We start from the raw sequence: 12724 nt of genomic DNA, 5'->3' as shown, positions 1-12724 counted from the left end.
TCCTCGTTAAAGCCTAATTAAAATTGCAGGCTGGGCTCCCAGTGTGATCTCCACCACACAGAAGGGGCCCACCGCTGCCAAGCAGGAAAACGCAAACAGCAGCAGCCGCTTCAGAAGCAGGAGGAGGAGCAGCAACTGCTAATGGGGGGGGGGGATGAAGCGCCCTGAAGAGTTCCAGTGACATTTTGATAAAAGGGCCACAGGACGAGTCGAGGCCTACTTTTGTTAAGTGGCGATGGGGGCAGGAGAGAGGGAGAGCTGTCCACTTTCAGACCCCTCTCCTTCCAACAGGGCCTTTAGTGGTCTTCTGACTGCTGCTGCAGTAAATACTGCAACCCCCCAGCCCCTCCTTCTGGTCTTACCCGGGGCTGGCACCACACCAGTGGGTAACAGGGAAATCATCTGCTCCCTTCTCCCACCGCCCCACCATCATTTCAATGCAGTGGAACAGTCAAAGGGGTTGGTGGCCAAAATTCTTGTTCGGGGGCAGGGGAGGTTAAAGAGAATGAGGAAAGCAGAATGGTTCTGGGGCGGGCATCTAGAGTTGGGCCTCCCCGTCCCATTTTCCCTCCTCCTCTGCCGCTATCTAAGCGGTATAGTGGATGTTACTGTCTATCACTCTAATAATTAAAAATGTAATAAAAGTGAGCTGTACTAACAGTTTACATGCTTTCTTGAGGATCGGGTATGGTAGTGTAGTATAGATTACGTTACTGGACTAGTAATCCAGAGGCCTGGGCTAATAAACCAGAGAAAATCGCACCACAGCAGTTGGAATTTGAATGGAGTTTATATTTTCAAAAAGCTGGTGTCAGTAAAAATGAGGTTGTCCTTACCCAGTCTGGCCTATATGTGACTCCAGTCCCACACCAAAGTGGTTGATTCTTAACTGCCCTCGGAAGAGGCCTAGCAAGCCAGACAGCTGTATCAAACCGCCATCAGTGGTTCAAGTAGAAGGTCCACCATCACCTTCTCAACAAATACCAGCTTTGCCAGCGATGCCCACATCCCAAGAATGAATATAATTTATTTTAAAGATTATGGTATACTATGAATGCTCATCAGTTCCTGCAGATGTTTTCATTGAGGGTGTCCTCTAGTTACACACTTTTTGGTGCAATTACTCAACAGCAGGGCCAGGGTCACGGCAACTGAAGACTCCGTTCAGGGCAGAAAGCGAAGAATTACTTTTTCTCAAATACTTACGTTGGGATATCTCTCGAGGTAGGGTTCAAGGAGTGCTTCAGCTTCTTGGAGGTTGCCTTCACCTGCACCTGTTAAGAAGTTTCATGGATCAGAAAAAAAGTGTCTTTTGCTTCATAAAAAGGTACAATTGGATGGACTGGACATCAAAGAAAAACAATATTTTCACTAAATCCCCAAGGAAGAACAGAAATGAACGTTCATTTATATAGCATCTCTCACGACCTCGGGCCATCCCAAAGTGCTTCACAGGCAATTAAGAACATTTGAAATGTAGTCACTGTTGCAACGTAGGGAACGCGGCAATGAATTTGCACACAGCAAGGCCCTACAAACAGCAATGAGATAATGACCAGATAGTCTGTTTTAATCTGTTGGGCCAAATGGCCTGTCTCTATGCTGTAAAATTCTATGTAATGGTTGAGGTATAAATGTTGCCCCCCACCCGCCCGCCCGGAGGTCTCTGGATCACTGGTCCAGTGATATAACCACTACAACTGCCATACCAGTCATGTACGGTACGGTAGCATGGTGGTTATGTGACTCCAGACCCACAGCAATACGGTTGACTCTTAACTGCCCTCTGAAATGGCCTAGCAAGCCACTCAGTTGTACCAAACTGCAACTGCAGCGGTTCAAGGCAGCGGCTCACCGCCACCTTCTCAAGGGCAATTAGGGATGGGTAATAAATGCTGGCCTTGCCAGTGACACCCACATTCCGTGAACGAATATAAAAAAAAATGTAGATATTACCATACCCAGCTATAGATATTAAAAGTAAATTGCCGTTATCAATATTTCTCAGCAGCAACTTTTACCAACCAACTTTTTCCCAATCCAATTACAAAACAGAAACCTGCATTGACTTATACATTGTAGAGTCTCATTCGATTGGAAGAGATAAAAAGATACATCTTACCGAGAACAACAGTGATATAAGTTTGGTACATCAAGAGAGTCAAGGCACACAGTACAGCTCTCAAGCTATGGCTGGAGGCACCATCTCGCAGCATGGATAGCCCCAGATCCTAAAGCAAACAGTGACACATGAACAGAAAACACAACCCAGATCTGCAGGACATGACATAATCCCAACTCACTTATGCAACTGAAAAAAGGACATAAGCAATAAATTTGAGAAGTTAGGAGTAATTATTTTGGGTCACATGCTCTATATATAGTACACATATCATCCTGCATATGTTATAGTTTTGGGGAAGGGGATTCGATTCATAGGGACATTAGGAGGAGTAGGCCATTCAGCCCCTCGAGCCTGCTGTGCCATTCAATTAGACCCTTTGACCCATATCCCTCGATACCCTTACCTAACAAAAATCTATCGATTTGAGTCTTGAAAGTTCTAATTGACCCAGCATCCAGTCTTTTAGGGGCGGGGGGGGGGGGGGGGGAAAGAGTTTTCCAGATTTCTGCTAGTGTGTGTGAAAAAGTGCTACCTGATTTTGCCTCTGAATGGCCTAACGCCGAACTTTAATGTTAAGATTATGTCTCCTTGTTCTCGATTCCTCCACCAGTGGAGACAGTTTCGCTGTATCTACCCTATCTAATCCGTTTAACATTTTAAACACGAATTCAGTGCAATCTTAAAATTTCTGCACATACAGTTTCAATCTCATTTGCCGAGCTCCTACTTGACTGTAGGAAGATAATGGCCCGGAATCTCCTCGATCCAACTTACACTGATATTACGCCAACATCTACGCCGAACATACTGAAAATTTCCTGTGGATTTATTTGCATATGACAGAACGTTAAAAACCGGCATAAAACAAACGCGAATTCAACGTAACCATTAGAAGCACCAAGAAACAAGCAGAGCTTATGCCACCTTCCTTCTTGTAAGACCCTATTTATTTTACTGAAAATTATTTTGAAGTCATGCACATTAAGCGCTACCGCAGGTTTAAGAAAATGCACTTGTGGAAACTTTTCATTTCAATGTTACAGATTCTGATGCCATAATAAAGCATTCAAAGATATAGAAACCACAGTGCAGGTCCCAGTGAGAAAAATTGAATTTTAAAATAACCCCAAGAAAAATCCTCATCAAACTCTAGAAATAAAGTTTGGGCCTGTTCCATGGCTGAAACTCTTCCGGTGACAGGTTAGGTGAGGACAACTTTTGGTTGTAAATTTACGCCCATTCAGAAGGACTTAAATGCAGGAAACTCCTGTTCTTTTGTGTTTTACATGGGGGCAGGGCTATGCTAATGAGCTATGTTGGGTTTTGGATGCTGTAGCTCAGGAGAAAATTTGAGAAAATGATCGAGAAAATTTGCGCATAGCGAAGTTCCAGCGCAAGTCACTTAAGTGCAAATTTTTGCAGAAAAACCCGCCGCAATGCTGTTGTTGTGCCGAAAATTACGAGGACATTCCGGGCCTATGACAAAATGGTTGTCAGTTTAAATTTGCGCATTACTGCAGTTTACCAGTAGATGGTGCTGTCCAGCTACAAGAGACAAATAATACTAGCGAAGCTCATCTTCCATTTTCAGCTGACAGGCACAAGCAGTGTGCTCAAACCATCGGCCCACTTCAAGAGACAGTGGGAAGGCAATGGCGAGTCTTAAAATGCAGTCATAATGCGATTATTATTATTTTCTTGACACATATACATTTAATATCACATACCCGATTACCCGAAAATCCAATAAATTCAAGAAGTCGAAGAACTCTCAAAGGTAGCAGAGACAGCATCTGGGTGGGAAGGGGAAGAAACCATTTTAGTTCAACAAAATACTCAAGTAATGAACAAATGTAGAACACAAAAGTATTTCTCCAACCAAAAGAATGGACAACTCTAGTGTAATGGGTGCATGCCGTACCAGGTTAAAAGCTCCAATCCCTAGCTTGACACCTCCTTCAAACTGGCAGTAGACATCAGTTTTGACTTGGTCCTGTGTCATCTGTACGATCTGTTGACATTCTCTTAACAAATAGATCAAATATTAGCAACAATAAACAAGTTAAACAAAAAGCATAAACAAATATCCCCAATCCAAGAACCCCAAGTACAACCCACCCAGTCACCAATACAACTACTGGCTCAAGTCAACTTAACCTGGCTTCTAAACACATGACAATCTGTACCCCTCCCCACTATGAGCATCTACAGGTTCACTTACAATTACCTGTCCGGATTAAAAAAGGAACCCACAATGGAAGGTACTTTCAATATGAAATTCTTCCTTCCAGCAAGGATCCCGTTCTGCCGCCTGTTAGATGATTCTTCTATTTGTATTTAATCATCTCCCTCCCTCCCAGAGTGCATCTGACACCATAGTCCTTCCTGCTCCCCAAGACACTACACTGGTGACACGTTACAAGTGCATCTGGGACCAGCTCCAGAGAGAGATTTGGAAATCAGCTGGAGCTGGCTTGGGCGTTTCTGGGTAGCCAGACAACCCAGTGTCAGCTGGGTACTGCAGTACGTCCCTGGCTCAGTCACCTCTTATTGCAGCAAGGTGGAGTTGAGGTCGAAGATCAGCCATGGTCTTATTGAATGTCGGAGCAGGCTCGAAGGGCCGAATGGCCTACTCCTGCTCCTATTTCTTATGTTCCCTAATGTGGGCTTGGGTACCAGACTTCAAGATGCCCACGGAGCCAATAGCAAGATTTTGCTTAAGGTGAACTGTTTCTTTTGGCAATAAAATTGATCTACGATAGGGTGACCATATTTTCTCAATCTGGGGACACACAGGGTGGGAATACAGCAAAGTAGCCAGGACAAAAAATGTAGGTTGCGCAGCGTAGTGAGGCAAAATCTTATTATTATCGCGGATGTGACATCGCAGTATTGAAGCACATTCAGACACCGTTTATAAACAATACAATAACACTGTTTAGCCCATTGACCTGAAACTGTGATTATGTCGAACGGTATGATATGCATATATTCCAATGACTAAGGTTCCAGTCTAGTCGGGGACAAGTTTTGTGAAGTGGGGACTCTTCCAGGGACACAATACCTCATCCGGGTCCTGTCCCCAGAAAACGAGGACGTATGGTCACCCGAATCTACGATAAGTTCACCACTTTCCGCATTAACCTACAGCTTCGAAATAAGCTGCCCAGGTGGTGGGGGCCTGTGAACAAGGAACTCTGACTGGCATGACCGCAAAACGCCAAAGGGTTTCGCTGCAACCGTAGTCGGTTAAAACTGCCAGAATAGCAGCAAAGGCATAATGTAGAAAAGAAACATCATTCAATTTAAACAAAAAAAATCTGAACAGAATAGAGGTGCCCACACCCTTGCCACTCCGCCAGTGTCCTTGCTGTCGGCTGTCGGCCAGACGACCCAGACTGCTGCAGCCCAGGCCGAGACAGTGCAGTCTGAAGCCGGGTCTTCCAGACCAACAGCTGCTCGAGGGCACCCTCCAAGCCCATCTGCAGTCTGCTCCATTGGAGGTCAGCAGCCTTCCACCGCCCATGCTGCAGCCACTGGAGAAGCACCTCGTAGAAGCACTAGGAGAGGCAAAGGCGCACGGAGGACAAGCACTAAGGGGATGCACAAGGGTGATCAGTTTATTTTTGTATGCATTTATAATTTATAAAATTGATTTACGATAAGTTCACCACTTATAAAATTGGATTGCTATGTGCATGTTCTGGTGTTTTTTATTTTTGTGTTGTCGGAAACTGGACAATATAATGGTCAGTGATAGAGGAAAGGTAAGGAGCGTGGGACTGTTGGTGAATGGGGAGGTTTGGTTGAGGTTATTGGTATCATTCATGAATTATTTGATCATGTAGATCCCGGGCAGTCAGGGCTCTACGTTGTATCCTCCCTTCCTCTTCCTGTTCCCCCACTTCCTCCTCCTCCACATCCTTGTGCTCCTGCTCCTCGCCTGATAGGTGGCAAGGTCTGTTCCCTCATAATGGCGAGGTGGTGCAGCATGCAGCATACTACTACAGATCTTGATACTTGCTCTGCTGAGTACTGCAGGGATTCTCCAGAGTGGTCCAGGCAGCAGAAGCATTGCTTGAGGACATCAATGGTGTGCTTTATAATGTTCCTTATGGCAGCATGGCTCTCATTGTAGGCCTGCTGTGCATGTGTGCGTGGGTTCCGGACCGGATTCATGAGACATGTCATGAGTGGATAACCCTCGTCGCCCAGTAGCCAGCCTTTGACTTGCTATGGTGGGTCAAATACAGGTGGCACAGAGGACTGCCGCAGAATGAAGGAATTGTGACTGCTGCCAGGATACCGGGCATTCACCTGCATGACGCGCTGCCTGTAGTCACACACCAGCTGCACATTGAGGGAGTGAAATCCCTTCCAGTTTAAGAATGTGACAGAGTTCACATGAGGCGCACGCAAGGCAACATGCATGCAGTCAATGACATCCTGCAATCCGTGCAAACCCTTGTGCTTGCTCCGCCTGCTTGTCTCTGGCAAAAGGGAATGAGATGAAACTGTTTCTCCTCAGTGACGTTCCTTATACAGTAGTGCACTGTAAACTACAAGATGTTGCTTATATCTCAAGCAGCAGCCTGGAAGGAGCCAGACGCATAAAAGTTAGCAGCCACAGTTACCTTGACAGCCACAGGAAATGCAGTCCTTGCTTACTTTGAGGTTGCAGTTGTGGCTGCAGCAGTTTGCAGATTTCAGTCAAGATGTCTCAAGCATTGGTCCTTGTTGAAGTTGAGTTAAGAAAATTGTTCCCTAAAGACCCTCGGCAGAGAACCCTGCTCCCCCTCCTCCTCCACCCTCTACTAGCTGCTTGTCCTGCTCTGCATGGCCTTTCTTCATTCTCCCAGTCATGTTCAATTCCCAGAGGAAGCCCTACCAGGCCACCCATGTCTGGAAGCAACTTCTTTCAGCACAAGCTTTTAAATGAACAAAAAAGTATTTTAGCACCAGCCGGACCACTTCCTACAGATTATTCAAACTTTAGCCAAGTATAGGAAAGCTCCAAAAATACGTACAATTTCACCAGCAGCCAGATGAAATAATCCAGCAACTAACCGGTTTAATGTAATGTTCAGCTGCGCAAGGGCAAGTCAGGGCATTGGCTGGAGTGTGCAGTTGTAAAATGGCAGCGCTGGCATCAAATCAGCATTGCACACTGCTCTGCATGCTGCCGGTGGCTGTTAGATGCGCGTGTGCAAACCCCTTTACCAAGATGGCGTCCTATGCACTTCCCGTCAGATGTGTGCGCGCGCATCTCGGATCCCATTTTCGAGCATTAGGTGGCCGCGTAGCGCCGAAAAAATGGGCGCTACACAGCCCAATTTAGCTCCAATGCTGTCCATCTAGGGTCGATAATACAATGGCAGGCATCCAATGCACTGAGGCACATGGAGTGCCCCTTTCCCAACAGAGCCAGGCATGGAGCCCAAAAACGCACTCAAGATGCTCAACTCAGCCAGTGAGGGTGGTGACACAAAGGGGTTAGGAGCCAGCGCCAGGCTTATTAGGCTTCTCCCAGAGTCGTATTTAAATGACGTGCCCACTTCATAATGCAACTGGAACACGCAACAGGCGAACAAGAGGCTGTATAAAATTGGGCACTCTTGCCTTTTTCAGTGCCCTGGCACCAGCGACACCAATGCCCCCCATACCTTCCCTGCTTGTCATCCCCAGCCAGGGAAGTTCCCATCACTGGCTGCTGGAACCAGGGATGCATGGCTGGGCACTCCTGGCCTATCAGGGGGGATGCATACAGAGCGCCAATAAGTTATGCGAACGGACTAACCTCGCATTTCCTGGCGAGGCCAGCCAACCAGTGTAAAGGTTCATGTGCCGTCTGTGCCACTTGATAACCCACTGGAAAGTTTGGTTCAGTCTCACGTGCAGGCCAAAGGCATCAGAAACTAACAATTCTGAATAAAACTTGCTTTTTATGAGTTAGAGGGGACAGAAGCAGTTACCTGTAGATATTGTAACTTGTTCGGATTTTGATTCCTCCTTTAATAAAATTAATCATATTTTCATCCTAGGAGGAATAAACAGGAGGTTAAAAGAAAAAAATCCTGTCTCTCGAACGATGGGGCACAGTTTGGTCTGCCTCTGGTGCCACCCCCAAAGGCCATCATCATGCATGGACCTAGTGTACATCAGCAGCTATTTGACCATGGGGAGGGTGAAATTCACATCTGAACCTAATCCTGCCCTGTTCCAAAGCCCACACAACAACAACTTGTATTTGGAAATGAGGAGGAATTTCTTCTCTTGGCCTTTATTGCAAAGGGAATGGAGTATAAAAGTAGGGAAGTCCTGTTACAACTGTACAGGGCGTTGGTGAGACCACACCTGGAGTACTGCGTACAGATTTGGTCTCCTTAGTTAAGGAAGGATACTTGCATTGGAGGCAGTTCAGAGAAGGTTCACGAGGTTGATTCCGGAGATGAAGGGGTTGTCTTATGAACAAAGGTTGAGCAGGTTGGGCTTATACTCATTGGAAGAATGAGAGGGGATCTTATTGAAACATATAAGATTCTGAAGGGGCTTGACAGGGTAGATGCAGAGAGGATGTTTCCCCTCGTGGGGGAATCTAGAACTAGGGGGCATAGTTTCAGAATAAGGGGCACCCTTTTAAATTGGAAATGAGGAGGAATTTCTTCTCTGAGGGTCGTGAATCTTTGGAATTCTCTTCCCCAGAGAGCTGTGGAGGCTGGGTCACTGAATATAGTTAAGGTGGAGATAGACAGATTTTTGAATGGTAAGGGAGTCAAGGGTTATGGGGAGCAGGCAGGGAAGCGGAGTTGAGGCCAAGATCAGATCAACCATGATCTTATTGAATGGCGGAGCAGGCTCGAGGGGCATCTTATGTCTTAATAAAACGCCCCAAGGTGCTTCACAGGAGCGTTATCAAAAAATATATCCAAAATCTGACACCAAGCCATATTTATATATAAATATATAGAAGTGGTTTCTTACCTGAACTAATGTCAGAGCTGCCTTCTGCAGTAGGCATTCGGCGTAGCACATCTCTGCATGCATCTCCTCTAATAGAGAACAATGTATTCAGGACTGTTTTCAATTAAAATACCGGCTTAAGATAGTATTTAGGTAATGAGAGGGGAAGATGAAAGGGGCAGGGGACAGAGAGAAATGATGATACTTGCACACCCTCATGCAGTCCGGATTATGCAGTGCCAACAAGCCTTAGGGAGGGGTGCTTTTACAAGTCAGTGACATAAGGTGGTTCCGATACCAAAGGCAGCAGATGCAGTGACCTGAGGATGTGGTGTATTTACTGCGGTTTATTTGCTGGTGATTATCTCGGATATTACAGCACCAAAAGAAAAAAAAAATCAAATACCAGTCTTGAACTGAGAAACATATTAACTGGGACTTTTACAGGTCTTTGTTGATTATTTACCTGTTGCAAGTACTCCTCGCCTTAGCTCGGTTTTGGGAAGCAGATTATAATATTCTTTTTGATCATGGATAATAAATACACCATTACAGACTTGTGTGAAATGAGTGCAGCCGTACGGATTTCAAATTTTTAATTGCTTTATTCATGCAGTACAAGGTGAGCATTAAGCATGATTAATATCAAGAGACACTGGTCTAATGCCATTTTATTTAATTAATTTATTTTGAGTAAAAGCCAGGTTTTCTGAAACCTCAGTTGCTGGTTACATACCAACTGAAATCCCTTCTTTTATGAGTAAAACTGATTGAAGCCCACCTTGAGCTTCCCTGGTGATCTTCCCCCACTCCTCCTCATCTTCCTCCATCTACTTCAGCTCCACTCCTCCTCATTTCCATCTTATTCCCTTCCCTCACCCCATTGGTTCCATTTATCTGTTTTTTACGATCCCTGCTTTCTCAGTTCCTCCATGGCTCTCTCCCTCCACATTGGTCCTTCACCTCTCCCACTCTCTCTCGCTGTCCAATTCCACTGCTCTCCATTTATATTTCAGCTGCCCTCTCCTGCAACATACAGTACCTCCCTTTAACTACCCATTACACCTACGCAATCCCCTTCACCCACATAACTCTCCAACCGCGACCATTCACTTTCCCCCAAATGAATTCTTATTGCATAACTTCATTACTCACTGCCCCATTTCCCCCTCACTATCCACATTACTCCATACCACCATTTACTCACCATCACTCCCTACCCCTTCCACACTCCGTTCTATCTTAACTATCCTTGCCTCTCCAAATCCATAATAATTTCCACCCCAACAACTTATTACTCTCCCCAAACTACTCACTACCCTTCTATACACCTCAGATTCCCAGTCCCCTAAACTATTATTTGGACATCAGTCTAGGTTCGGATCGGTCATGGCCCTGTGGGTAGCGGAGCGGGCCCAGGGGTCGTGTAGCCTGATCCTGCTCCTATTTCGTGTGTCTAATTCTGTTAGATTCAGGAGATGGTTCTGTGATAGTAGATTGGCGGTTAGGAGCAGATCAGCCATGATCTTATTGAATGGCGAAGCAGGCTCGAGGGGCCGATTGGCCTACTCCTGCTCCTATTTCTTATGTTCTTATTACCAAATCACCACTCAAACACATCACCTGGCCAGTTTTGACACAAAATTAACTAAAAATTTACTGTACCTTCCGTCAGTTGGTCAGCCCCTGGTTTAGAAACTAAATACGATAATGACTCCACAACAGAATTCTTCTTTCGAAACCTGGACAAAACATTTATTTTTTATTTTTTAAAGCCTGTTGAGAAGTTTGATGCAGCAATAGGTTACAGTTTAAACTAGACGTGTTGCATGAAGGAACAGCGTGCTTTTTAACTGTTTTCAGTAACAGTAAGTAGGCTTTCAAACCTCGCGATGATTCGCTTTTCATAATTCTTCCCCCACCCCCCCCCCCCCAATATTGTGCATAGTTTTGGATATATACAATTACCCTTCCCAAGTCCAGTTGTTGTTATTCATTCTCAGGATGTGGGCGGCGCTAGCAAGGCTGGCATTTATTGCCCATCCCTAGTTGCCATCGAGAAAGCGGTAGTGAGCTGCCTACTTGAGCCACTGCAGTCCGCGTGGTCAAGGTCAATGCTATCAGGTAGGGTGTTTCAGGATTTTGACACAGCGATGATGAAGGAACAGCGATGTATGTCCAAGTCAGGATGATGTGTGCCTTGGAGGGGAACACGGAGGTGGTGGCCTGCCCCTGCTGCCCTTGTCCTTCTAGGTGGTGGAGGTCACAGGTTTGGGTGCACCATTTGTGACCAGGGTCTGGAACATAAGTGAGGACATGATCTCGGCAGTTACGCTGGGTCCCGACCAAGGGCTGGCTGCTTAGGGAGGCCCTGTCCCCTGGCTCTGTCTCCCTTGACGTCGATGACCTTGTAGTGGGGGGCGGTGACTGAAACCCCACACAACCATCCCAGGAACTGGCATAGCCGGCTCCCAAACAAGTTTATGGCCATTATGCCAAACTCCCACCAATCTTACAGCAGGAGTGGTTTGGGGACCCTGGTATATAATGAACATTGTTTATTGATCTCTCCTAATCAAGCTACTTCGGATGATTTGAATTTATTTCTTGCACTAAAATAATTTGAATTATCCAATAACTTGAATTAATCAATGCAAATAACACAGCAAAGTAGCAATTGGTGCAAAAAAATTTTTGAATCATCAGAGAACTTCAATTAAGTGACCACAAATTCACAGGAGTGGGCCATAGATGAAGCATTGATACCTCAATAGATGCTCTCTGGTTCCCACAGACAGCATTATAAAGCACTGCATCTCAACTGAACTGTTATCATCAGAGCATCAAGAAGCTTAGACGAGCCCAGGTCAGGATGAGGTTCATACAGGCTTGTAATGGGAAAACTGCCAAGGGCCCAGCCTGGCATTGCCAGGGGAGGCATCCAGCAGGCTGACCATTTAATTTTGCTACCAGGAACACTTCCACTTCCAGAGGCAGAGCACAAAGGCAACTAGCAAGTCTGTAGGCTTAAACATCGACTCTTACAAAATCGGCACGCCGTCGCTGTAGTGTGCACTATCCACTGGATGCACTGCAACAACTCGTCAAGGCTTCTTGGCAGTACATCTCAACCCTGCGACCCCCACCACCCAGAAGGACAAGGGCAGCAGGTGTACGGGAACACCACCAGCTCCAAGTTCCCCTCCATGTCACACACCATCCTGACTTGGAAGTATATCGCCGTTCCTTCATGGTTACTGGGTCAAAATCCTGGAACTCCCTCCCTAACAGCACTGTGGGAGCACCTTCACCACACGGACTGCAGCAGTTTAAGGCGGCGGCTCACCACCACCTTCTCAAGAGCAACTAGGGATGGGCAATAAATGCTGGCCTTGCCAGTGATGCCCACATCTCAAGAATAAATTTAAAAAGTAAGCAATTGTTATGTACGTGCAGAGGGATGTCCACCATCATGTTTATATCACCCTACCTTTGAAGCAATGTTGCAATGTAAACGGGATTATCTCTTTCTCCCTGCAAGCTTATGGAATGGGACGTACTCCCTAGATACATTTTCCCGAGACTATGATACCACAGGGGTTCTCTACTACGGCTCTCACTAATGGGTCACTTACGACT

At 45.9% G+C, this 12724-nt stretch overlaps 1 protein-coding gene across 2 annotated transcripts in view; it reads right to left on the bottom strand.

Moving 5' to 3' along the window:
- ttc39b (tetratricopeptide repeat domain 39B) overlaps positions 1–12724 on the bottom strand; it is a 176122-nt gene that overhangs the window by 23520 nt on the left and 139878 nt on the right. For both annotated transcript variants that reach the window (XM_085982654.1, XM_085982664.1), the window contains 7 exons: positions 10751–10827; positions 9107–9174; positions 8098–8162; positions 4047–4149; positions 3853–3918; positions 2123–2231; positions 1207–1274 (listed from right to left, as the gene is read on the bottom strand). In XM_085982654.1, the coding sequence (XP_085838780.1) occupies positions 1207–1274; positions 2123–2231; positions 3853–3918; positions 4047–4149; positions 8098–8162; positions 9107–9174; positions 10751–10827 (556 nt within the window). The remainder of the gene's footprint in view (positions 1–1206; positions 1275–2122; positions 2232–3852; positions 3919–4046; positions 4150–8097; positions 8163–9106; positions 9175–10750; positions 10828–12724) is intronic.

The sequence above is a fragment of the Somniosus microcephalus genome, chromosome 1 (assembly GCF_052327205.1).
Source record: "Somniosus microcephalus isolate GS21.2 chromosome 1, FLI_Smic_1.0, whole genome shotgun sequence".
NCBI lineage: Eukaryota > Metazoa > Chordata > Chondrichthyes > Squaliformes > Somniosidae > Somniosus > Somniosus microcephalus.
This window is presented reverse-complemented; position numbering and strand designations above follow the sequence as displayed.